Source organism: Calonectris borealis, chromosome Z, assembly GCF_964195595.1.
Source record: "Calonectris borealis chromosome Z, bCalBor7.hap1.2, whole genome shotgun sequence".
Classification (NCBI taxonomy): domain Eukaryota; kingdom Metazoa; phylum Chordata; class Aves; order Procellariiformes; family Procellariidae; genus Calonectris; species Calonectris borealis.
The window spans coordinates 66,897,360-66,923,813 of record NC_134352.1 but is presented as its reverse complement, the minus strand read 5'-3'; the positions used below and the strand labels follow the sequence as shown (position 1 = coordinate 66,923,813).

At 39.5% G+C, this 26,454-nt stretch overlaps 1 protein-coding gene across 8 annotated transcripts in view; it reads right to left on the bottom strand.

The window, feature by feature from the left end:
• Positions 1-26,237, bottom strand: part of MIER3 (MIER family member 3) — a 35,320-nt gene extending 9,083 nt beyond the window's left edge. For 2 of the 8 annotated variants that reach the window (XR_012671081.1, XR_012671080.1), the window contains exons 1-15: positions 26,024-26,148; positions 25,216-25,240; positions 22,957-23,102; positions 20,928-21,062; positions 19,416-19,536; positions 17,067-17,152; positions 16,801-16,873; positions 14,154-14,305; positions 13,584-13,665; positions 9,236-9,330; positions 7,225-7,352; positions 6,895-7,040; positions 5,969-6,811; positions 2,719-2,846; positions 1,424-1,499 (exon numbers count right to left, since the gene is read on the bottom strand). Coding sequence is in view for 5 of the 8 variants with exons in the window: in XM_075138341.1 (XP_074994442.1) it covers positions 6,354-6,811; positions 6,895-7,040; positions 7,225-7,352; positions 9,236-9,330; positions 13,584-13,665; positions 14,154-14,305; positions 16,801-16,873; positions 17,067-17,152; positions 19,416-19,536; positions 20,928-21,062; positions 22,957-23,102; positions 25,216-25,240; positions 26,024-26,032 (1,656 nt within the window). In the remaining 3 variants the exon portion in view is untranslated. Of the gene's footprint in view, positions 1-1,423; positions 1,500-2,718; positions 2,847-2,894; positions 6,812-6,894; positions 7,041-7,224; positions 7,353-9,235; positions 9,331-13,583; positions 13,666-14,153; positions 14,306-16,800; positions 16,874-17,066; positions 17,153-19,415; positions 19,537-20,927; positions 21,063-21,812; positions 21,949-22,956; positions 23,116-25,215; positions 25,241-26,023 lie in introns of those variants that run through there. The other 6 variants (XR_012671082.1, XM_075138345.1, XM_075138341.1 and 3 more) reach the window with 6 other exon arrangements.
• Positions 26,238-26,454: the final 217 nt, after the last annotated feature.

The following is a 26,454-nucleotide window of genomic DNA, read 5'->3' as shown; positions in this document are numbered from 1 at the left end:
GGGAGTCCCTTGATTGCTGGCACCAGAGTGCAGCTTGCTGACTTGTGGAGGGTTGAAGGACTGAGAAGTGTAGCAGGTTGGGCTGATTCCATGTGCCTCCTCAGCAGGAGCAGGAGGATGGAGCCCTTGACACTACAGTATTGATCTGGAAACGCTGAGGGCCAGCTGCTGCTGTTGAGATGGTGAAATCAGATTTTGGAATAAATGAGATATTGCATCAAGAGTCACCCAGCTGATCTCACCAGGCTCCTCTGAAGAAAATTGGTCTGCAAGGCTTTGACTTGTGACTTCTTAGCTCAAAAGCCAAAAGCTGGTGGTAACAGTCAACTGTAATTCTCCAGGACGTTAAGTTGTTAACTGGAATCCCGGTTGATTTGGCATGGCAGGAGAACAGATGTGCTTGAAAGATCAAGAGATGAGCTAACAAACTTTGCAGGGGTGCTGCAGACTCCCAGAAAGAAGAGAGAGATGGCCCACAGCAGGAGAGGGACGTGTCTGCTGGGGGAGGAGCTGCAAGGGGTCAGCACAAGAATCAGAAACTCACTTTAAAAAAGCACTTCCTAATCAAGCTGCTGAAGTACTCAGTACTGAGGTACTCGGTAATCAAGATTCCGAAGTATCACCAGTATGATTTAGAGCAGGTGGACATGAAATAGCCTGTGTCAGCTTTCCTGGCTGGCACACTTGTGTTTGAAACGCCTGTCCACATGGGAGTCCACCCTGAAGGGCTGGGCTGGGGGGCGATTGGTGGCAGCTGAGAGGCCACCCTTCCCTCAGGGTTTTGTTATCCGTCACCACGGCGTGCGTGGCCATGGAGAGCGTGATCAAGAGAAACCACATCTCCCTGCTGTGGCGCTTCCGATTTGGAAGGGCTGAGAATGAGTTTGTCAGGCACTGAAAAAAGTATAATCATCTGTTAAACTACTGAAGGGTATGTATGTGTGCATATATATTCATATATATGTGTGTGTGTGTATATATTCAGCCATATATACAGGTGTATTTCTATACAAGTATACATATATCTAAGTGGGACTGCTGTAGGGGCTGCAGTTCCCCAGGCAACTCCCATGGCACGCTGGTAGGAGGAGAGGGGGAAAGCTGTGAGTGTGCATAAATGCTGCTGCTGACCTGTCCCCCCTCCCTTGCTCTCAAAGCCACCATTTCTTCCTGGCCACTGCTCGTCAGACCCTGCCGTGAGCGGGTCTGACTTGCTGAACACGGCAACACCGCCACCACGAGCCCCAGGCTTTCCCGCTTGCTTTGTTTTCTGCTATTGCATTGAGCTGAAACAGAGCGAGAGAGCCAGCAGGAAGCCTATAGGTGGTGGCTGCAAATTGCCAATTTGTCTCACTGGATCTTCCGAAGCCATGCTTTAAGACACTTCTATTTTGCATATAAAGGTGATGCTGTACTTACTTACCTGACAGCTCCTCGTCTGCCGGGCTGCTCTGCTCCCTGGCTGCGCGCTCCTTCCCCGCGCTAGTTCTGGAGCTCACCTGGCGACACAGAAAACCAGGTATGTTCTGCCACGGTGATGAACTGCGTCAAATCTGCTTGCACAGCAGGCAGGCGTGTGCCAGCGCTAAGGCAGAGGAGCAGGTGGGGATAAGCAGCCACGCTGCAGGGCAGGAGAAGGCCCACGACTTCCGCACAGCACGGAGGCAGCAGGAGAGCGTGTTTCTGCTGAGGCATCCGGGCCTCCTCCCGTACCGGAGGACCAAGATTTGCTGGGAGCTCGAAATTACTTTTCCCTACGAACTGATTGCTGGGGTTTGTGCTTCTAGTCCTTGCTGCCTTGCATTTTGTGGACAAAACAAGGACGTGGGCACCAAACAGCAAGCACCATAAGGACTACAGGTGCTGCTTCTCTTTTTAGTGGCGGAATTGGATGTGTCCCAAGATTACTTTAATGGAAATGTAAGTAGTTAAAGTAACTACTGAGCTGGGGGAAGAGGTTTACGTTATATTAATTAAAACCATTTTCAAGACTCCAGTATTGCAAGACTAACAATTAGTTGCATCAAAACACAAAAGGACTAGATGGGGTCGGTCATTATGATTTGTTCTAACAACATTGATCTTTATGCTAAACTACAAGAAAAAGGGAGGTGCAGCTTGTCACCCAAGAGTTTTGGATAGGTATTTTGTTTTACACCTTTTATCAACCATCATTACAAAGACACTTATCTTGCATCTCTTCATCAGGGAAAGCAAGCTTATTACATTACTTGGCAAATTACAACTTTTGCCATTCAGAATTTTATCAGCTTCCATTCCTATCTAATTAAAAAATAAGTAATCATTTGTCTACCCAAAGCTTTATTGTGCCAGCCATTGCAAAAACAAGCACACTGGGCCTAGGAATTGACAGAATTGGTATGTAAGATCTTAGAAGTAATACAGTGCTTTTCAGGGTCCGAGATTCGTGAAGGAAAAGAAAATCAAGACAAAAAGGTTTTAAAATAGTTTAACTTCAGCAATAAGGCCTAAGCCAAGTGAAATTTTTGTATTCACACCTGTGAGAGGGATTTAAGGATTTGGGCCAGTTTTCTTACACCAGAGAACAGGAATGTCTCCGCCCCAGCTTACCGCGTAGTTTGAATACCGGGTTGTACTGCTGTGATGCGTGACTCTGAAGCCAAGTTTAAATCCCATCTAAGATTTTGCTGTACTTAAGCCATAATGTTTTAATGTTTGAGGGAAATCATTACTTACTCTTTTACCTGCATTGCTGCATGCTGCATTTTTCACTCTCCTCTGTGTAACATCAGGTAGTGCGGTAGCGTGCACGTTAGCGGTACCCGGAGTTCTTAAAACGTGTTCAGAGTTACTGCTAAGTATTTCTGAAAATGAAGTAGCAAACAGTGCAGATGCATGAAAAGCTTTACAAGTAAAGGTTTCCAGACATTTATTTCTGGAACTGTACACCAGGTATTAAAGTACAACAAATACAAAATAATGCTCAAAAAAATCAGTGTTTATGTACAAATATTAAAACCAATGCAACAATAGCGACTTCCTCTTGAACATCTGATACTAAAACATGTTCCGATTGTCACTAGATCTGTTGTTACGCACAGGGTACTTACTCTGAACTGAGAATAACTGGAATCTCTGTTTTATTAGGAGGACTATAACCATTCCTACTGTATTTTACAATTGATAGTATCTTCCTTCTTCTTTCAGTGAAAAATAGGAGTAAAAAAAAATAGTAACCTTGTCATTATTTTATAAATTACTGTATTTAGTTTCCCTGTCTGTAGACAATGTGCTTGTAATGCTGGGCAAATAGTGTCCCTGTTGGTCAGTTTATTCATTAGTTTACATTCAAAGTTGAAATATTCGCTAGAGACTTTGGTTAAATTAAGTAGTATCACCATGTTCTACTTGATCTGAAGTTTTCCTATATTTTTGACCCTTAGTTTTAAAAATTAAAAACAGGAAACAATTGCACAATTCATTGACCTAATTGTACACAATTTAGTATTCTTCGAACAGTATTGTACATCCTTCAAGTAAATTCAGCAGTTTGACCATGACAAGAGGAAAATTAAACATTTAAAAACCTAGCATGAGAAGATGACGTATGACTAACCAAAGTAAAAGTATTGCTATAATCACAGCACCAGTTACACTTCTAAATGAATCAGCTACCCTCTTCAGATTCCCTGTACATACATTTACCAACACTGCAGGTGCCCATTATGGATTTTTTGGTTTGTTTGTATGAAGAAAAAGTGTGGCAAAGGACAAAGAATTCATCACAGTTTGTTATAAGAATTGTGCTTCACCATCTAAGAACCAAGGCAAGTAATTTCTTCATATGGTTGCAATTCAGTTATCTTCATGCTGACTTTCAAAACGCAATTCTTTTAATAAACAGTAACAAGTTCTCCATTTAAATGTTTAAACTGAGAGAAAAATAAGTAAGTCCAGCTTTTAAAAGAAAAGTTCAATAAATAGCTATTTTACATGGGTAAAGTCATAGTGGTACAAATTTATGAATGTCACATCAAGCATGCACAAAAATGTTACTATACACAGAAGTAGTCAGAAAATATTGAAATAGATATCTAAAAAGATATGAAGAATTTACATATTTACAAAATCTTGCAAATTATTGCCTCATTTTAACAAGGAATTAAAAGTAAACGATACCAGCTAGCTAGCCAACAGGCTAAATAAGATCAGCATTTAAAAATCTATCAGACTAGCCGGAATTCATTTTTCTCTCATATCAATTTCTGAATTTTGGTCAAAAGTCTTTATTAAATAACTAAAGTGTCCATTCAACTTGCTGACAACCCAAATCTTAGACAAGTCTCTGTCTACATTAAGAGCCCAGCAATGCATAGATAAACTGAATATATTACTGCATCAGCTAATGAGAATGGGCATGTTCATTTAAGTGCAACTGGTATAAGCATTCAGTCATCTTTGTATAATGATTTTTATACAGACCAGCCACTCACTGTAAACCCATAGATAAACTTGAATGTATAACAATGGAGGATTATGGCCAGTATTTTACAAAATTACATAAAATGTGTTGATTCATAAACAAAAGAAACAAGGTACAAAGTTCAGCACAAAACACAGCAACAAGAAGCTGACAACTTGGCTAAAAATGTCAGAGTACAACACAGGGCCAAGGCTACCCGTTATTTACTGTGTACTTACTGAAGTTACATATTTCAGATGTGTAAGTTAAGAACCGATTACAAAATTATCTCTACTTTTGTCCACTGTGCTAAACTAATTTGTTTTTAATATGGTAAATGTGCTATTGCGTAAACACTTCAAAGCAATCTTCATTACAATGCTGTAAAGAAAACTCCATATGCTGCATCCGAACCTCAGGATGTCAATGCAGTTCACAGTATGCATAATAAATACCCTCTTCCCTTTCAAATATTAAAGTCACTACATTCTAATTACTCAGCATAACCTTGAAGCAAATATCAAAAACGCAAACTTAAATCACTTGAATAATGAAAACAAATTAGTGGCAATTAAATTTGTGATACAAACAGTGCAAAGAAAAAGTATGGAGGGAAAGGGGTAGTCCTACTGAAGTAAGGTTCAGATTCTCATTAAAAAACACTGCAAGTTATACGCTACAACAGCATGTTACAAGCCAATACTATGTTTGGTTTGACTCTGCAAGAATTAGAACAAACGTTTGCAAGACAAACTTCCTAGATGGCTAAATTGCACTCAATGTTCAAAATAAAAAAATTACTGAAGTTAAATAGATGCTTTTATGGGAAACATTTTTACTCATCCTTTCCTATTTGACCAAGGTAGTGAAGTGCCATTTTTGAGCAATGACTTTTGAGCCAAAACAAATAAATCAATCCACACTAAAGAAAAACTTTCAAATACATACTTCAAGGTTCCACTATTCCTATATAAACTAGATAGTCCCTCAAAACTGTAACACTTTGAACTGCAGTGCTCCAAACAATTTAAGATGTCTTCCAAATGTACACCGTTTGTTTAGTGGTAAATCCTAAGCTGTGCAGCCTGTAGCTTTATACAACGTCAGCTGCCTTAGGAAAGTTAAGGTACCTGATTATATTACTCTTCAAAGTCGTGGACAAAACCCATCCGAATACAATATAGTCTAAAATGCACCTGTTTCAGCCAGTAAGTAAGTTTAAAGTACACAGACACCTATGGCAGCATAATTACTTCTGTGTAAGGTAGCCATGGCCTATAATTTTGCAACAGCATTGAAGTGTAGGTCTTCACACTTTACTCATGTTAAGTCCCTTGTGCTAGCTTCCACCAAGATGAACTTGCTGTTTTGTAAACTGAAGTGCTCTAGTTTAGTATCACATGAGAGAAGGTTCCATTTAAAAAACATCCTTGTATGTTTGTGCAGTTTAAATTAAAGAAACCCATCCCTGCCTTTATAAGGAAAAAAAAAATTGCTACATTGAGCAGGGATCAGGATCGGTACCTGTAAACATTGTTATTCCACTGCATCCATTACAGCAAAAGTAACTTAGACTAAAAAGCCACTCCAATCCGTTCAGAACTTCTGTGCTGGTTTTGAAATGGTGGCCTCCGTCTACAGGCTTTAAAAAAAATTGAAGCAGAGCTTAAAGCTGCACCACAGAGTTCTCTTAGTCCCAAACTCTGCCAAACATCCTATGACATTTCCACATTTATGGACTGAAAAAAGAAATTACTCTTGATAAATCAAGATATAGTTCTATACATACAAAGACATCACTGATGTCATAAAGTTCAAACTTCCAGTGAAAGACTAAGCAAACCTGATAGCTCCCATCAAGTTTACTACTACTGCATAAAGTACCCACTGTTTGTTTAGTTTTCCACAGTCATTCTGAGTGAAGGGCAGCATGTTGGTGAAGAGTGTGGGTATTGATAAAACCGTTTGTCTCATTTGCAGATAGACTGCTGAAGTCAGCCACTGAAACAGCCATTTTGGCACTGGTAATATGGTGTGTGTGGTTCTCAAAGTCCACACCAAGGTTATTTACAGAGACATCATTCATGAAAGATTCTGGGACAGCAATTCCCATTTTCAATCTCTTTGCAGGTCTTTCTGTCTCCTCACTGCACATGTTCATTGGGTTTAGCTCTGAATGATAAAAGCCAGTCTCAAATAAATTAAAACAATCACTTTCACCATTGCTAGGCAAGTTAAGCAATTCTTCTGTTCCAACAGGCACATGATTAACTGATGCTCGGGGTAAGCTGTCCATAGGAGGAAAGGTGTCATCCAGGCAGTTCACATCTGAAGTGTGGCAGACTGTAGCTACAGTATTTGTCAATGCTGGAAAAAAGAGGAACACAAATGCAAATGAAATAGTTGTTTGCATAGTTACAACAACAAGATTTTTTTTTTTCTTGATTTACCTGTCAACTCATTGGCAGTGATAGAGTTCAGAATGCTTAGCTGTTGATCAGGAATGGTTTCTGTTCGACTATTAGATGTTAAGGCTGAAGAATGCACTGCTCCACCAAGGGCTTCTGCTTCATCTACCAAACGATCCATGTAATCCCTAAAAGAATATTGCATTCATAATGTATTATTTAACAGGAAAACAAGGCCTAAAAATGATGATGGATTTAATTTCAGTTGCCATAGCCACTGCAGCACTACACTGCAATGACAGACGGAAAAAAAAAATTCTTTTAAATTTATGATTTGCAACAGAAAACATATTCCAAGAACGTTTTACTTACGTAACTCCTGGATGATGGTTATATCTCTTCTTTCCAAATCTTGTTTGCTGAGCAAAGTAATCATAACGTTCTGACTTTTTCCACATGTAATAGAAAGCCACACACTCAGCAACTGTTCTGGTTCTTACCTAAAAGAAGGCAAGAAGAATTGACAAGATTAATGCAAATACTTACATTTTGCCATCTCCCCAATTCCCATATTCCTACAATATTGTTAGTTTTATTGTTCTAGTATCTGGAACAAACCAATTAAATTAGGAGACTTCAAAGAGATCGACCGTTTTAAGTAAGTATTACATTTGTTCTATTGTATCATTATTGGCTTTTTTAAAACTAGATTGAAACTGTATCTACATCTGAAGCATTTTTATATATATATATAAGTATATATAACAATTTTTTAAACTATAAGATAGACTCTTTCTTAAGATGAAAAAAGCTGAGCAAATCAATGACCTAAGAAAAGTGAACCAGAAAAGACGTTGGGTACTTATTCCTTTTGGGAAAGTCCAGAACTGTGGAGGCTTTGACAACAGATAATCACAACAGTAAATGCCTAAACAACGAAATAAAATTGTAATCTTGTTGAGAAGGTATAAAGGATTCAAAAGACTCATTTTGATCTATGTTAACTGTTTGTCTCTTTCCCCAAAATGGAGGTTGCTATGTGAAGTCAGATTCTTGGAGAAAAAGTCACTACTTCTACCTATATTCTTATAAACTATACCCATTTTTAGATGCAGAAACATTTCACATCATCATCAGCCCTCAGTTCCAGTTTAAGTTTTACAACTAGAATATAACACTCTATCCAGATACAGTCTGGCAGTAAACTATACTTGAGCTTAATCAAACTTATAGAAACATCAGAGGCAAATCCAAAATGCCTCGGGTGTAGTAGTAAACCTTGCTAGTTTAGACACAAACATAGCAGGCAGGGGAGGAAATGAACAGATGTCCATATGCTAGTATATAAAGTCCCAGTTAACAACGCTTTGCAGTACAGTGATAAGGAAACATCTCGTTAAATTTCTCCATGCACTAAATCTTGTCTAGCTGATACTTCCCATATACAAGTGACATCAGCTTATGCTGTGTCCCAGAACTTTCTCTAAACTTTCTGGCATTTTACCCACTAAGAAACCCAGTGGATTTCTTAGACAAATTCTGGTCCATAGTAACAGATACATCAACCCATGTACTTTCTTGCATGTTGGAAGAAATATTTTAAAATTATTTCTTTGCATCTCTGATGAATTACTGTTTATTGGTAAGGTCCATTTAAAATCTGAACCACACAAATATTGTTTAGGACAGGTTAAACCAAGTATTGAGCAGGACTAGCTAACTGTTGTTGAACATCAACCATGGCCCTATAAAGTTTACCTGAAATACAACAAAACCACCAGACTCCTAAAGAAAAAAACCTCAAGATGGTATCAAAGCATAAAGGAGATACGCAGAAAATTTGGAAACATCCATATTGTCAACTGTTGCTTTTTGATTGAAAAAAAAAAAAAGCCCTATTCTTCAGGCACAGAGGAGTCAATCAGCAGCAATCCAGACCAAGATTAGAACTCCTTTGCTGGCCAGAAAGCAGGGTACTGATGGATGACTACATTTTCTGAAAACACAAAGAGCTAAGCCTGTTTCTGTAAAATTGTACCTTCCTGGTGACAAAAACAAGATGCATTTTCCCCTCCCACAGCCACGGTATGGAAATACTGTACTTCTAGGAGAGGCACACATTTAAACTAAGTTATAATATAAATGCATAAATGGAAGTAATGTCAACATAAGTCGATTTCAGACATAATACATTGATTCATCTTGCAATGCCTAGCTTTTCCAATGACATCCGAGGAAAAATTAGCACAAAAATACCAAGCTGGTTTTAATATGTTGGTCCTTGTTTCACTCTTCTGCATGGCTTCTGACAAATGTATTGCTTTTACAGATTTCCAGCATTGTATCATCTACCAATTCTTCCATTTGACTGTAAAATACTAACCTTGTTTTTCTGTATGAGATGAAAGTCTTTTCCATATATCAGAAGTGCGTGTTCAAAGCTTCTGCATTCTTCTTCTGTCCATGCTGTCATCTCTTCTAGACAATTACAAAAGTAGCATGATAAACTTGCTTTCACTCACTAACCTTTTACAAAGAATAAAGTATTTGTTGCTAATGGATGAATATCCAAATGCATTCTAAAAAAACAATAGTTCAGTTATTCAGATCCATGTTCTTTCCTCTGCTGTACAGTTATCCTACATGAAATGTAACATTCTTCTTTACAAAAACTCATAAAAATGAGTTTGAAATCTTTTATCCTTGAGGGCAAAGCACATTCAAAAGATTTGATTTATTATTTCTTAATAAGTTTGTCATCAAAAAAACAAGGCGTGATAACATCACAGAGATATCAGTGAGATAATTTTTCTTCTCACATAGGATACAAAGAACAGTGGTTATTGGAAAAAAGAGCGAAGGAACAACCTGTTGTGACAGATGCCCCCGCTCCGACTGAGTGAGCAGTACTTCAATTCAGGCATCACCGACGAGCGGGCCTGACTGAAATCAGCCCTGCTGTGCAAACTGTGAGAGCTGTGCTAGGCCCTGTCTTCTCACAACTCAGGAGTCTCGGCCATGTCTTACCAGCAGCTAACAGCACCAGCCCGAGCCGGCACTAGACAAAACTAAAACCGCCACAGCTGCACACCTGCATGTACGCCAACGGGGGGTTGACTACGAGTCAGTCACTTTACGCTATAAATATCTGTGGCCTCCCCGAGCCCACTGAGCTCTCCTGTACAGCAGCAGGCTGCACAGAGCTGACCTCCGCTTGAGCAGGGGGAGGTTACCCTCAAGGTTACCCTTCAGGGTTAAGACAACGCTTACCCAGCACCTGATGGCTGTAGCAAGATAAGTGACATTTTACATTACGCTTAAAAGTGTATTGCATGCTAGCAACATGTATATATATCAAGCTATAACTTAATTATTAGAAGTGTAGTAAGTAGCAGAGTGTTTGACTGCCGCCTAATTACTGATTGTTAAATCATTGTTAAATCACTATTTAATTACCGTTCAATTCTTGCTTAATTACAATTTAATTACTCATCATCGATTAATTATAATTTGATCATTTAATCATTAATAAAACCTTTCAGTTAACCCCATAATGATGACTTTTCTTAAAACTTCACCTGCGACAAAAATTGGGCATAGTCGGCAGGATGGCAGATTCAATCACTGGCTACTTACAGAGGCACGGAATTAACCCTTCACCGAAATTTTCAGATGATTGGGTGCGTGAAAAGCAGGATAATTGGAATAAGATAAAAGAACAGTTGAACTTTGTAAGAGGGAAACTCAAAGATGGTAAAGAGAAGGTAATAGTAATACACAAGATGTTGAAGAGGAATTTAGGAGCTGCATATCAGTATAAGAAGTGTGAAGAACAAGAAATTACAAGATGAGGTTGAACAAGGGAAGCGACAAGAAATGCTGTTACCTCTGTGAATAGACCAATTGCTTAAACAACTGGGGGGGAGAAAAACAAACTGCAGGAAGGTAGAGGATAAACTAGAACTTATGGTAATTCGGGCCCCAACCCCGCCCAGATCCTGTAAAAATTCGTAAGCTAGTAATTTCCCTAGAAGATTGGGACAAAGATATTTGGGAGGACCCCAATGAACTTAGCGATGAGAGTGAATTAGATGAATCAGAATTTAAGGGAGCCCCTATTATTGAAACTGAGGTATGTGCTGAACCTCAAGGGGGCAACCAGAGAAATAACATTAAGACCACTCTATGGGACCCCCTTCAACTGGCCAACCTGCATGAAAAATATGGGCAGAAGCCTGGCGAAAGCAAGACTGAATATCTCTGGCATGCATTCTTAACTGGAGGAGATTGTATTATGTTAGATTAGGATGGCTTTTGGGGACCAGGAGTGTTCTTGAACGAGGAACCATCCCCTAACACTGAACCATACTCTATTATCTGTCAAGTAGTGTATTGGGCAGGAGGCACAGACCCTTGGGATAGCGGGGAGCCCACTGCTATACCAATAAGATCATTAAGTGAGCTTTTTACTGCTGTTACAAAAGCAGCCGGCCTTCAGGCTACAAATGACAGAGGGGCACATGGTGATTATGCTATCTCTGCCCCTGTAGACCCCAAAGCCATGAAACCACTAATAAGCAGAGCCCCAGCTGTTTTAAAATTGTACCTCATTGCAAAAAGGGATGAAATAAGACAAATGTACAACATAATGCTCAGGAGGGTCACGATGGCCAACCCCACCTCCAACCCATCCTGAGCTGGGCAGACTTGATGCATGACATTGTAAATCATAGTTGAGAAATGGCGTGGGATGAACCAACACCAGCAGGGCAATCCTGAGCTGACACAGACAGCAGATGGATCCGGCAAGTAACACAGACGCCCCAGAACCCCTGACACTTTCCTTGATCTCATAAACGCCCTGGTGAGGTAGTGGACCCCCAGAAAAGGCATAATGAGCGGTGGAGGAGAGCCTTAGCACTAGGCTTGCCTCGGGTAGCCATACAGGGCCAACTGACTGGGCCTATACTTAGTCTGATCCAGGCTTTTGAAAAACAAGGGTATCGGGAATCCGGAACAAACTAAACAACTATCTGCTCCTAAAGATCCCACGAATAACCCTTTCAGACTGCTTAAGGAGGAACTGCAAATCTCTTTCTTTTTTTTTTAAGATAAAAAGTTTCTAAAACTGAATTTTAGTTTCACGAACAACAAAAAAAATCACTATGAAAGAGTAAAATTTTTAAAAAAGAGTAGCTCAAACTATTTGAATAGGTCAGTTTTGTCTCAAGTATTGTTGCTTTCCCATCTTGATTATGGCTTTGGGTCTATGTATAATTAAGAAGGGATATTTCAGGCATCTTACATTCATAATGGTGATCCAAAAAGTTTCCGTTCAGCTGACATTTAAGGCCAACGGGGGGGAAAAACCACATTTCAAAACATTTCTGGAAGCAGACACTGGAACCAAGACCTTTCTGCTCCCAGATGAAGGTGATAATCATACCACTGCAAGGCCATTTTCTTTCTTTCTCACCCCATTAATTTTGCACTCCTTACTAGAGAGTTCTCAAGCTTCAAAGAGAAGAAAAGATCCCCATGTAAAGTCTCACTCTTAAGAAATTATCTTGGAAGTGGTGGATTTTTAATTCCCATCTTGAGAATAGCAGTGAACTTCAGTGGGTAGAGTAGATCATAGCATAATGGTTACTCTAAGAGACAGGCACTGACAGGATTATCATCCTTTGCCATTTTTAATGAGGGTATAGTAAGTCCCATCTGACTTGAGGCGAGGGGGGAGTGTGAGTACTAGTCCTTAGGATAGAATTTTGGGCTCTGAACCACAAATGGGCAGTGGTATTTATTTTTCAAACCCGAAACAGGAATCTAAATCCTAGAGAGGTGTGCGATTTAGGATACAACCCTGCAACTGATACTTCCTTATCGTTTAGGTCTACACAATCCCTCTTGTACATGACCTTTCTGAAACACTGCTCTGCGAGCCCTTATTGTCCCTTTCAGCTTTACCTTAGATACTTAGCTTTCACAGCACCTAACTTGTAAACGCTCAAGTTCCCTTTGGATACAGTTCTGAGTAGCGACTATCTGCCAGAATATCAACTTATACCAGGGCTCCTACTCCATTTCTGCTTTATGTTACACCTATGTTAAAATACACGACAAAGAACTGTCTTTGCTAAATGATAAACTCTGATTTTCATTTAAGGGAATAATAAAGTTAGGGATAAACAAGATGGAAGCTCATTTTCCACTGTAAACTTGAGCAAAGCTCTCCACGCTCTACCAAAGACGTATAGAACTATATGGTAGAACCAGTTTAGGGTTGATATAGCACAATGTTAGCACAGTGAGAAAGAAAGTGGGGCTTATGTATATAGCCAGCTATGTTCTCCTGATTCTTGTATAGATGTCATCAGATTATATCATGATCTCAAAAAGATACTGTACTGTGGGTGAGAACTGCCTCAGAACTGCCTCATGGGAGCAAACTCACCACTCTCCCCACCCCTGTTGTCAGTCTGTACCATTCTTACAACAGCAATGGAAGAAAGAAGGGAAGGTGAAAAGCTGACCCTGCAACCTTTATACAAGTTGCAAATTTCTCTAGCAGGAATTTCCAACTGGCCAACAGTCAGATTATACCTAATCTGTGCTAAAGACATCATGGAAAAGGATGTGCTCATCAATCTGATTCTTACTCAAGGTTTTTCTACACAACCTTTTTTTATTCTTTTTTTTTTTTTCAAACACACATTTCTGAAATCTCTTACCCTGAGATGCCTTTCCATTTGAGCAGTATCTCTCAACTGCTTCTTTAACATTATGGCTACTCCTGAGAAGTTCATACAGCGCCTATAAAACAGAAAAAGTCTTTAGAAAGAGTTGAAGTTTGCAAATATCCAATCTAGACTTCTAAAACTAGCCTTTCAGTGAGCATATCTAATGTAAAAAAAGAGGATTTATCTTTATACATGATGAAAATTTTAAAGTAACAACCAAAAGCAAAGCCATCCAAAAGTTGAGGCAAGGTAAGCCATCCAAAAGTTGAGGCAAGGTTTAATTAAGAAAATGTAAAATATTATATGGAATTATTTAAAAAAGCTGGATTTGTCAACAGCACGTCAATCAGAAACATCACAGATCACAACATTACCAACATTCAAATACTCGTAATTTTAAGCATGTGCTTAAAATTGGAAATAAGATCCTGACCCCAATAACATCTAATTAAAAAAATAAAGAAATTGAGTATTGCTGCCTTCATAATACAAGGCGCAGAAAGAGAACACATGTTAATTGCAAAACAATATGTCACAAATGGAACAGGATATAAAACATACTTGTTCATTGTCCCGCGTATGTAGTCCTTCAGGAATTCTGCCAATCATTTTTTCATTTCCTGTTCTTAAGGAGGTTTCAAAAAGGTATTCTTTAACTTTACTTTCTGAGATTACATCAGGTTTCCAAAGTAAATGGTCTTCATTTTCATAGGCTATTAAAACAGAAATCCATTAATGCCAGGTGCAACATTTTTAAGGCTATAATATTAAAAGCTCTTTCACAAAGACAAAGAACAGGAACACAGAAATAATCAAATCAAGCACCATCATGCCACTTTTAAATTGCAGCTCAATTTTTCCCCAAAAGCTTCAGTTAAGAGACAGACTCTGCAGTGTGGCATGGCAAAGAGATTCAGGTTCCATGAGGATGAGATAAGGGACTGAACTCTTGAGATGAAGAATCTTTACAGAGAAGCAGCTTGTTGACAGCTAGATGATTCAAGTCAAATTATGCATATGTAATCATCTTCATATAAACAAACCAGCAAAACCATTCACAGTTTTATTCAGTTGTTTTCAAAAAATAAACTATAGTTTACAGTAAAAGAGTGCAGGCTATTAGTTTAATATTTCAAATATTACATGTCAAAAAAAAAAAAAAGAGGAGGTGGCTAATTGGTCATTTTCAACTAAAATTTGCCAAAAATTACTTAACAGGATAGAAATCTAGGTCTCAATGTGGTAATTTGTTTTTCCATTCATTAACAACTCAATGCTGTTAAGAACTTGTACGTTGCATACTTTACAAGCAATCAGGATGTATAATCTTCCTTCATAGTATACTGAAATCATGTATGCACCTTTTAAGTAGCTTATTTGAAAGACAGTATATTAGAAATAGGCAAGAGTTGGCCTGAACCTTTGTCAGTCTGTGCACGTTTCAATTCTAGATTAAACTATAAATCCTTTACTCTGATCAATAGATGTGGTTAACGTTGCACATGTTTCACGTACTCTCTTGGCGATACAAAATTAGAGAGTTATTCAATTCAAACACACACAAGCTGTTACAGTAGAAGAGATGAAGATTCTCAAATCTCTCAAAAAACTGCAGGAAAACAGTATTAAGCTAAGGTGAAGAAGAAAATTACACCTCCTCTGAAAGTTCTGTTACAGCTGAAGAACATGGAAAGCTTTCAAATGAAATGTTACAAGTCTAAGGTTCATAGAAGAGCAGAACTGTCTTCTAGCACAATTCTGGTAGCTGGGACTACATAGCAGAAATAAAAGCCCGTTTGCCATCTCAAGCTCTTTAGGGAGTACAGAAGAGGCTTTCACAGAATCCTCCACCCCTACAGCCAAGTCCAACCTCTCCGAGCACTGCTGACGCTCACCTTCAACCTCCTTTATCAACCAAGACAAGTCAGCACTTCTTGCTGGAGTCCATAACTGATAATCTCAAAAGGAGCTCCTCGGGCTTTCTGATCTGGGAGCTACCTCTTTGCTCTTAGCCATGCCAGCAGACAAGACACACTGGTTCTCTCTAGCACCAGCTTATTCCAGAGAACGTTGTCAGATTAACCCCTTCTTGGTCATCATCTGGTTATTGGCCCTTCTCTAACTCTTGGCTGAGGAGAAGTCAAGATGTGTAAATAGTAAAAGGACTATCGAGATAAATCCAGTTCTTACTCCTCCATTTCTTACAACCCATAAGCATCATGCTTGAATCTTAGAAAATAGGAGACTTCCCTAGGTCTCTTAACCCAAGAGATGTTCACTTGCTAATGCTTCCAACTCCATCCATACCAAACATTCTTCTTCTCTATTGCAAAGGATCATTCTTCAAAAAAGCAGTTGGTAATAGTGAAAAGACTTGATATACTTCACTAGAATAATATTCCCATGAAATTAATTACAGTTCGAACACAGGCAACTTACAGAACACTGAAAACCTATAGGAAAAAACAGAATGCCCTTCATTTATTAACGTATTGCCAAACTATTCCTTAATTTCACAGCTGCTCCACCCACGAGCAAATTTCTTTCATTATTTGCTTTTTGAATTCCACAGCTATATGTGCTATACTTTTCTCATAGTGAAGGTTTCTAAAGATACCAAATAAAACTCTATTAAACAAGTTATTTTTTCTACTCTAGCACAATTGCAATTTTTAACCTAAATTTACACTGGAATAACATCATACTTCAAACATATTTTTTAAAAGACAGTGTTTCAGGACCTTCTACTTATGCTATGGAAATTTTAAATAGTTTATTGCTTTGTTTTCCATATCCATTTTGTAACCCACACTGTTGTGCCTCCCAAAAACCAAGCAAAGAAAAACACTGTTTTGAAGATCTTCAATGTAAACTAAGTCACATGCTCATAGCCCAGTTATGATACTCTGATGAAAATATTTTCTTCTTGACCCACAGTTTGTTGTCTCCTAATATTACTAGATACTTCAGAATTAACATGGTAATCCACCCTCTGACGTTTTCTTGAGAATGTCCTCTCAAAGTTGAAGATTCACATTTCTGAAATACAGTTATGTGGTTGTGTTACTTCAGTTTTCTAGTGCTTTTTTCAGGGTCTCTGAGACTTCAACTAAGCCACTGAATTTACCTTATAAACTTAAATAACATTCTCCCATCAAGTGCTATGTATAAATATAAAATAAGAAGTAAAACAGTCAGAAGAACTTACCCTTTTCATCATCATTGTATCTGCCAAGGTAAGGTGGAATTTCTGCCTGGTACTGTGAACCAACCATTATTTCCTGAAGATGTAATAAAAATGAAAAGAGAAAGGTATTAACTTAATATTTTGTGTACGGAAGCATTAAAAATGCCATAAACCTTTGGCAGAGAAATCCACAATTCAGGTACTATTTTAGATATGTACTAAAAATCTTAATGTATTTTCCTTAACAGTGAAGTTTTTTAGACTTTTTTTAAAGATATAATTATTACCTTTCTCAAATCTTCAGATGAATTACCATTGTCTGCCTCTACATCTTCGCCATCTGATTCCTTATCTCCATCACATGTAGTGTTTGCTTTAGACACAAAGAAGTTTGTTTTTAGCTAGAAAGAATTTTCAGTTCAAACACAGAACCACAAGATACCCTTTACTTTTGAAAGGAGCACCTGCTTTTATTCTGGAAGACACTTATGATGAGTCTGTTGATACACATTTCTATCAGAAGTCTGTTAATCTACATTTCTATCAAACTAGCGTGAAGTCAGAAGGCACCAGTACTTGTATACTGGAGAACTGAAACATTTATCATCACTGCATCTGAGACAATCTACTACATTTCTAACAGTCAAAAGGAAATGAGATAATTTTTCTTCATCAATTTTCTCCAATAAAGGCTTACACGTTACAGAAAAGGTATGAGACAAACAGAAAACTTCCAGGTCTATGACTTAGCCTCAGGTTAATGACAAAGAAAGTACAGTTGAAGGCATGCCTTTATTACCTACTAAAACCTTTCATCAGAAGTTTTAATGGGCATTCAAAACATTCCTTTAAACAAGGCTGCCTAGGCATAGAGTGAAGATACAGGAGAGAGAAACAAAACGGAATAAGCAAAATACAGCAAAGACTGCTTATTCCTCTTTAATCTTTTTTTTTTTTAAATTTTCCTTAGGAGAAAATACAGCAGAGCATTCCAAGCAATTCAAATACAGCACTGCATAGAAGAACTCATATTTTAGAATCTGGAACGCTGTGGTACTGGGTTCTGAAGTAATTCTATTTTTATAGCTGTATAATCCCCGGCAGAATGGAATCTACAGTTCTGATATGATTAAAGCTATTTTGTATTCTCAAACTTCAGAAACAACATGCTCATGAATAGGGTTGCAATTTTAGCTTCATCACAACTAAACAGAATTGTCAATATCAGAGACAACATCCAAGACTGTATGGACTGAGGCTCTTCTGTAGTCATTACTACAATCACCAGTTTATCTCTTTTTGTTGTTAGAAGTAGCAAGCAAGAAGCTAACCTGAATGCATGAAATAACAATATGATTGGATAATTACAGGCAATTATTTTTTTCAATTAAGGCAAATTTAATAAAATAGCCCATATTATGTATTAGACATGTTTACCTTTTCTTAATGTTATCTCAATATCTGAGAAATGGACAGAGATCAGAAAAAAAGGTGAAACTGCCAACAGCACAGAGAACTGACATTTTCCTCCCTGAAATGGTGGATATTCCATTTTAAAATGTCCGGCAAAAAGTTTTAATAGAGAAAGTAACATTCTCATAGAAAACCGTGATAGCTGAAAACAAAGATGACTGTTTCTTAATCCTCAGTAAGACAAGGGGCTAATCATTTTTTCTATAAAGTTGCCACACTTTTCAGTGTTGTATTCATTAACAGTTCACAAGCAATGTTTAAGTGCCAGCAAGTCTGGGGTTTGCTTAACTGAAAAAAGGGCGTTATAATTTTTAACATTTTTGTATGTCTCTTTCAATACAAATGCCTTGTATTTATTACACAATCAGCAGCACGCAAAGGGCTACGATTACTGATGACTGAGACAGCACATCCCCTTTATCATCCCCCTTCTCTAGAGGAATGAAATTCCCCAGGAATAGCTTAAGATACTTGACAAATCAGAACTGTGATAAAAACCCTCCTCATCGCTCTAACTCTAGTATACCAGTGAACAAATGAGCTGCAACAGGCAATGAGGGGTATCTTGTCCAGGTTAGGTAACTGAACCACTGGTTCTCAGATCTTTCCCATAATAGCTCCATGGGTAGTAAAATTTTGTGGTCGTGGGTTTAAAGGCCCCATCCCACAAAAAATCACTTTGGTTCATCCCGTGAAGTCCTATGGAAAAGTGTTGAATGTGTGAAGGGAAATAATGACAAAGAAACCACGTCCCAGTTCACATCCACAGGCTGCACAAAGGAGTCGCTGGCTTAAAAGCAGCAGCAAAAATTTTAGCAGAGAAACACTTATTTAAAAGAATGGGTTACATATTCATGTAATTCACTGTCATATTGAAAATCATGAAGGGTGTTCCTCAATGCCACATTAACTATTAATTATGAAGTTATTGTATTTGTAGAGAAATTAGTTTTACTTGCGCTTTGAGCAGAGTAGCAAATACAAGTCTTCTAGGTAATGAGTAATACCAATCAAAGACAACATTCATGTACAACATCCTGCAAAGCACTGTTTCTCAATTCCCGATACAGTCAGCACTACTCTGCAATTTTTATATTTTAAGCTAGGAAGCTATATATAATGCTAAGAGTTTTTGAGTACTATTATAAAATTAGGTTTCCTACATCTTAATGGCCGAGGAAAGAAGTCAGTAGCCTCATGTGAAGTAACTGATGGTGTCAAGTCATCAGCAGAGGACTGTGTTTCTTCATCATCACCCGACAAGAGGTCTTTAGCGATTTCCTCCTGTATCATTAAAATAAAAAAATAAAACCTCAGACTGACTATTAAGTATAGACTTGAGAGCATTTAGATTCATCAAATTGTAAGTCTCATTAATTAAAATGAATTATTTTACCATAAGTAAATTTAGCAGACCATACTCCCTTAATTAAAAAGCTAGTTCGCTCCTCCTAAATCTAAGAACAAATATAACCACTCATTTCAGAGTTGCGCATAGAGGTTCATTTCCCCTTTGTCTTTTATTAAAATAAATGCACAAGAAGTAACTTCTGCAAGCATCAATCTCAGATGTTCCTCCAACTGCTTCCAATGAAACTGCCACAAATCTTTAGAATTGTGTCATTCTTTGCATCACAGATATACCGAAGCTTTAAAAGGCTGCTACCCCCTAAACTCTGGGAAAAAAAAATAAAACAGCCAGGCACTTTTGTAGACTTTTGCTGAGAACAGTTACAGATAACAGACAACCTGTTATCTTCCCAAAACAGAAAAAAAATTGACGTTTCTGTAGGTTAAAAAAGAAGATATTAGGAAAGAAAAAGCACACTTCCTCCACTAGCAGACACTAGTTTGAACCCCTCTGCATAGAGGTTAGGAGGGGAAAGAACTGTATTAGACAACAAGCAGACTACATTTTTGTAGCCTCAACACAATCGTGAATCCTAATGAGAATCAGATGTGCAGAGCCATCATTATACCCTACTTTCTGTGGAGTTTACCATTACATCATACTCACAGAAAGTAAAAAAAAAAAAAAAGACATATACTTACTACCTACATACTTTTAACCAAACTACTAGCTGCATATGCTTTATAGCCAAAAATCAGATTAAAATCTCAGAATTCAAAGTTAGCTTGCAAATGACAAAACATGAAGTTTCAGGTTTTTACATCAGCAATCCAACACTGTGCGTAAAACAATCTCTCTGACTCCCCAAAGTTGAGACCTTTCCAAATGATATGCATTTGAAAGCAACATTCCAAAACATTCAGGAGTGCAAGTTACCCACAAATGTTTTGATACTTGACATGTGTGTTAGAAGCCAGAATTGTTATTTCTGGACATTGCATACATTATCAAAAAAATCCCACTTTCATGAAAAAAACCCACCACCTATTTAAAGTTCTTTGGATGTGTTTTAGAACAACTGTTAACTTACTCATTTCTCATTTGTAGTTATATAGTGCCACGAAAGTTGCTATGCATTTGTGAGTGCGATAATTAGAATCAGATCCTCAATATCCTTGAAAAAGAATGAATTCAGAGTAATATTGTATATTGAAATTAACAAAGATACATATTTTATAATATCAAGAGATAGTGAAGTACAATTCAAGGTCACCTGGATTTCTGCTCTTAAACCATAATACAGGGAAAAACGGTTCTGACTTACTTTATCTAGAGTCATATCTGGAAGTTCATCAGCAAGTTCACTTGGAGAGCTATCCGCACTGGAACCTGCCATAACTGGAATCGTGGGTTCATAGCCATAGAATGCCAGTAAATCTTCCAATGGCATGTTTCCTTCCTAAAACAAGAGGATTTACAAACATTTCAACATATCGCCAAATACTTGTAAACAGGATAAGGCCTAAAGGATAAGATGTATTTTGAAGAACAAAAGTAAAAAACAAACAAAGAAAAACTTAATTGAAAGCAGGAATCTTCATTAAAGATTTAAAATATTTTCAGGCACAAGACTGAAATAATTCATAACCATGTCTCTTGGCATATAGTGAAGTCCCATCAAGCTATTGAAGAAAACTGTTTACTGGATGAAACTAAAGAGTAATGATTAAAAATTTCCTCCTTATCTGATTCATACTGTAAAGCATGATTTGCCTGTATTTCTTCAAGACAGAAGATATCCTAGAAACACTAACAACTCCCCTACAAGAAAGAAATGCAGAAAAACTTGAAGACTTTAGTCCTACAGTTACAGCTGCGAGCGTGCAAAAACCCACTAAAGTAAACCGATATAGCAACTTTTAAGCCCTCTTTTCCATCTCCTGCACAATATATTTTATAATGACAGTTGAGAAGGTAACAGGAGAAAGACAGCTAATGATACAGAAGGCAAAAATCAAGAGAAAGGCTTGATTTATAAGGTTTTTTTTCCAACAGCCTTTGATCAAGTCATTTTAGTAAGTATCATCATACTTGCATCCTAATACAATTAATAAAGCAATAAACAGTGGAGACTTTTTTAGTTACCTGATTAAAGTCATCAAATATTAAAAATATTTTCCAATATTTATACCTTTAAAAGTTATATTACCTTTAAAAATTTCTTGTTGAACTCATATACTGATTATATTACTTGTTTTCTTTAGTCAGCTAAGGTCTTAGTCCTGCAAAGACTTTTCACAATGGGTAAACGTAACCTCATGTCCAAGTCTTTTCAGGATCGGGACCTACAGTAATAAAGTGTTTAAGATGAGTGGCTCTCAGTTCTTCTTCCTTCTATTATAGAAGCAATAAGATAATTTTGTGGAGTAACAACTCCATTTTAACCACCAGACTTGGCAAGCTCCTTCACTATTATTATTGCAAGTTCATAATCAGCAAAAATATAATTGTAAAGGTAGCAGGACCAAAAAAAAAAAAAAAAAATTTTTTTTCACATGGACTACAAAACCACAGTCTCATATTTGATGCTAAAAATTACACTTTCCTGGAACTCTGTTGACCAAAATCTGCAGTTACGCTGAGTGGTGTAAGTGGGTCACCGAACAGTAATGCAAGCAGCATCAATTTGTGGGTGTTCAGCATTTAGGAGGTGTTTAAAACGTGTGATGCACTGCCACAGATGAACAAGAGGTGTAAATAGGAAAAACATGTAATTAAAGAGTGTAAAATGGAATAGGAAACGCCAAGGAGCATGCTGGTCATTTTGTACACCCACCGAATGCCAAACTGATTAAACTAAGACATAGAACTACCATTTATATAGCAAATGAATGGCACCCATCATGCCTAAAACAGGACTGTTTGTTTGCATATTGGAAAAGCAAAACCTGACCAACAGAACGAAATGCAGCTAGCTGTCACTTAATAGTATGTAAACTGTACAGTTTGAACTTATATCTAACTTACAAAACTTAGAAGTGGTAAGCGATATTAGATGGTAGGACTCTAAAACCTGCTTCAGTGATTTCTCTACCAAAGTGAAAGGACTACTAAATGAAAAAGGAACTTAACATAACACTAATATCCTTGAGAAGCTAAGTTCAGCCATTTGTCAGGATGCACTGCTATATCCTAACCAAACCTGATTTTCTTTTCTTTTTTTAAACAAGCTGCAAAGGCATGTTGCAGGAAACTGCATATTACAATACAAACTGAAGAACAGGTTGAGTGTTCTTTTCACTGGAAAAGTTACAACACGTATGGACATTTACAAGACAGCAAGTCACTCTTACCTTTTCTAAATCTTCAATTTCAGAGCTGAAATTTTTGCTTTCTTCCATCATTTCCTCTTCTTCGAGAGTTCGTTCATCATCATAATCATGTACCAGCATTTCAGCAGATGGGTCAAAGTCATGATCCTCAGACGATAAAGAGCCAACTATCAAAAAAACCTAATTTGAGTCATTTTTTTTCTGTATCAACATATGAAATTACATCGCAGAAAAAAATACAGTTGCATGAATTTTTTTACATATAGGGTCAGAACTCTCCATGAAATAACTGGAACAAATTCCTAACTACTTGACAAATTCAGCTGTTTTAGCTGGCCCTCCCTTTTTGTAGTTGTAAATAACAGGTACCATTTTCCCTCTTGCAGTATAGAGTACTTGGGAGAAGTACCTGAACTAGTAAAACAAAGTTTCAGAAAGTACAATGCCAAATTAGTGTTTTACTGAATAAAAGATTGTTCAAAACATCCTTGAAATGATCATTAAGGTACAAAGCACACACGTCACAAGATTTCAGATGCTGCAAGACTGTGATTTATAGACTCTGATTCTATTTATGTGATTTATATGGTACGAACATAGTTTTTCACAGGTAAACAGCTAACTTAGGTTACGAAGCAGCTTTCTACTAACAGCAAAATAAACAGTGATACTCCCTTCAGATTAGTTTAGCCTCACAGATGGATCTTTTATTAAAACTAATTTAATTCTTAGCACTTGATCTAGAGAGGAAGAATAAACATAGCAGAGTTACAAGAAATATTGAGGAAAATATACTGGACATAACAAAATGCTTCTAATAGATCACATTAATTAACAAGCCATTGTAACAGCTCTGTAGTCCAACAGACACTTTTTCATTACTCAAGAGGATACTCATAAGTCATCAAAAAAGTACTGTTATTATTTTAAGTGCCTTTTGTCAACTGTTAGAAAGGTTATCATTAGATTCAACCAGTTTGAAAGATGCAAATATTCTGCACTGCAAAGTCAGTGTTCTACAATGAACACTGGATTGTTTTGTTCTTTACAATGTTCACTTTCTTACGGTTTTCAGGATGGACAAAAAAAAAAAACAGATTAGGATATTTCTCTTTCACTTCTGGTTTCCTCTTCTAGTTCTTACATACTAGTGCTCTGTTGGAATCCTTGGCTTACAAGCAGCAAAGAAAAGGTTTATTAAGAATTATATCCATGTAAGAACTTCTTCAGAAGTTTTGAAGGAAATAGCTACAAATTTTCAATCCTCCATTCCTTCTATGCAGGTAGTTAAAGTAAACTTTGTCTGTTTAGCTGGCTTAAGACAACACTGTGAAAGTTTGTAAGATCATACTGTAGAGAAACGTTCATGGCAAAAATGCTTTTTATTCACATGCTATTCATATTATCGTCTCATAGAACTTCCAGTATAGCTCATAACACTACTCCAATTACAATAATGACATTATGTGTTGAATTTTCCTGCTGTTGGCCATCACATCCTGATCCAGTTTTAAGGAAGTCAACTGCCTTAATCTAATACATATTTTTTTATATATGTGTGCTCAAGATTATTGCTTCTAATCGCTGTTCTAACTCATCTTATGTTTGAATAACTCAAGTCGAAGTTCTATTCCACTCACAGACTTTAGATAAAAAAGTCACACTTCTTTAGTAGCTCTGAATGCTCAATATCCCATTTAAAATGTTTAAAACCATATTCAAAAATAAAAGCTCAATAAATTTCATGAGTAGTTAAAAAAGATGACAAACAGCCAATTCAGAAGGCAGTTACACAGAAGCAAATACATTCGCCAAATACTTCTTTTAGAGTAGCCCTGCTGATGTTAACTATGTTTGCTTGCGTAAGGTATTCCACAGAACTTTAACAGCAGATAAAGCCTTAAAAATTTACTTATCATTATGATTTTAAACATTTTCTGTTATTACCAAGAGGTCAAAAAATTACACAAGCCTGTAGTTATCAGCAACAGGAGCAGCAGTCTCTCTCCAGGCTATATGGCTTTAGTGAGATGCTGACTTAAAAGTGCTACAAAACTTTCTTTTCATTTTGGGTTTCAAGCAGCCAATTACTAACTGCAACCGGACTTAAGGGAAGGACTCCACAGCACACATCTCCTTCTCTTAAGGCAGGCAGTTAATTGCGTGCCCATGAAGCATTAGGAAAGCTGTAAAGGGATAAATTTGGGAATGAGCAGGAAGGAGAGAGCGACGTGCGGGCGGCAGGCTGGGTGCTGGAGCAAGAGGTGGGCGAGGACGAACCTGGGCTCGAACTCCCAAAGGAAGCCTGCGGGGCGAAGAGAGAGCGAGGTGAGAGCGGGTTCCCTCCGGCCCGGCAGCAGGCAGGGGTCTTCACTTCATGCTCCCGCCTGCCGGCCCCGGAGCTGCCCCTTCCCCCGCCGCCCCCCCGTTCCAACGCTCCCCGCCGGCCTCGGCCCCTGCGTCCCGCCCTGTTGGCCCCTCCATCCCGTTCACCCTCTCCCATCCCTCCTTCCCCCGCTCGCTCCCCGCCTGCCGCTCTCCCTCCCTGCTCCTTCGCTGACAGAAGCCCCTCAGGAGCCGCGTCCGGCCCGTCCGGCGCTCCCACTCCCTCCGGCCCCGGCCGGGCGGGACATGACAGGGGCAGGCAGCGGCGGAGGCAGCCAGACCGGCCGCCGCCTCTTCCCCGCTCCCAGCCCGGGCTCGCTCCTCCTCCCTCCCGCCGGGCGTTTCTCCATCGCCCGTGCTGCGGCGGCGCCGCCGCCGGCCCGTCCCGCGCTCCCCGGGGCCCGGCGCGGCGGCCGCGCCCCCCTCCGCGCCCGGCCGCGGCCTGTCGGCCGCCCGCGGGCTGCGAACCCGGCACCCGCGCTGCGCGGCGCACCGCCGTGCGGCCTAGTCGCGCAGGCTCCCGCTGCCCCGGCGCCGGCGGCTCCGCCGGCCGCCCCCCCGCCCCGCCGGCCCCCCTGCGCCGCCGGGCCGCCCCGGAGGCGCCTTACGGGGATGTCGAGGCGGGCGCGGGGGGCCTGCCAGCGGCGGGGTCCCGCGGGGAGCCGGCCGAACCCCGGCGCCCCAGCCCGCTTTCCCCGCTCACCTCCGCCATATTGGGACGATCGGGCTGAGGAACAGCGCTGCGCCGAGTGCCCGGATGGGGCCGCTAAGCCAATGGCAGCCGCCGAGCCCCAGCCGGAGCCGGCCGGGGAGGGAGCGGAGGGGCCGGCGGGACCGGGCTGGGGCGGAGGAGGCGGCGCCGGGGCAAGGGCAGCCGCGGGACCGCACCTCCGGGGGCGCCGCGGCCTCCCGCCCCGGCCGGCGAGGGCGCTCTGCCCGCCCCGGCCCGCCGCGCCCCGGCCCTGCCCCGCCCGGAGAGGGCGCCCGCCGCCCTGCCCAGGCCGGAGGGGCGCGGCGCCGGCCACCGCCCTCCACCCGCCCCGCCCGGGAAAGCCTGGGCCGACAGAGGCAGCCCGCCCCGGGGCGAGGCGAGCGGCAGCCAGCGGCGCCCTCGTCGTGCTGCCTGCCGGGCCC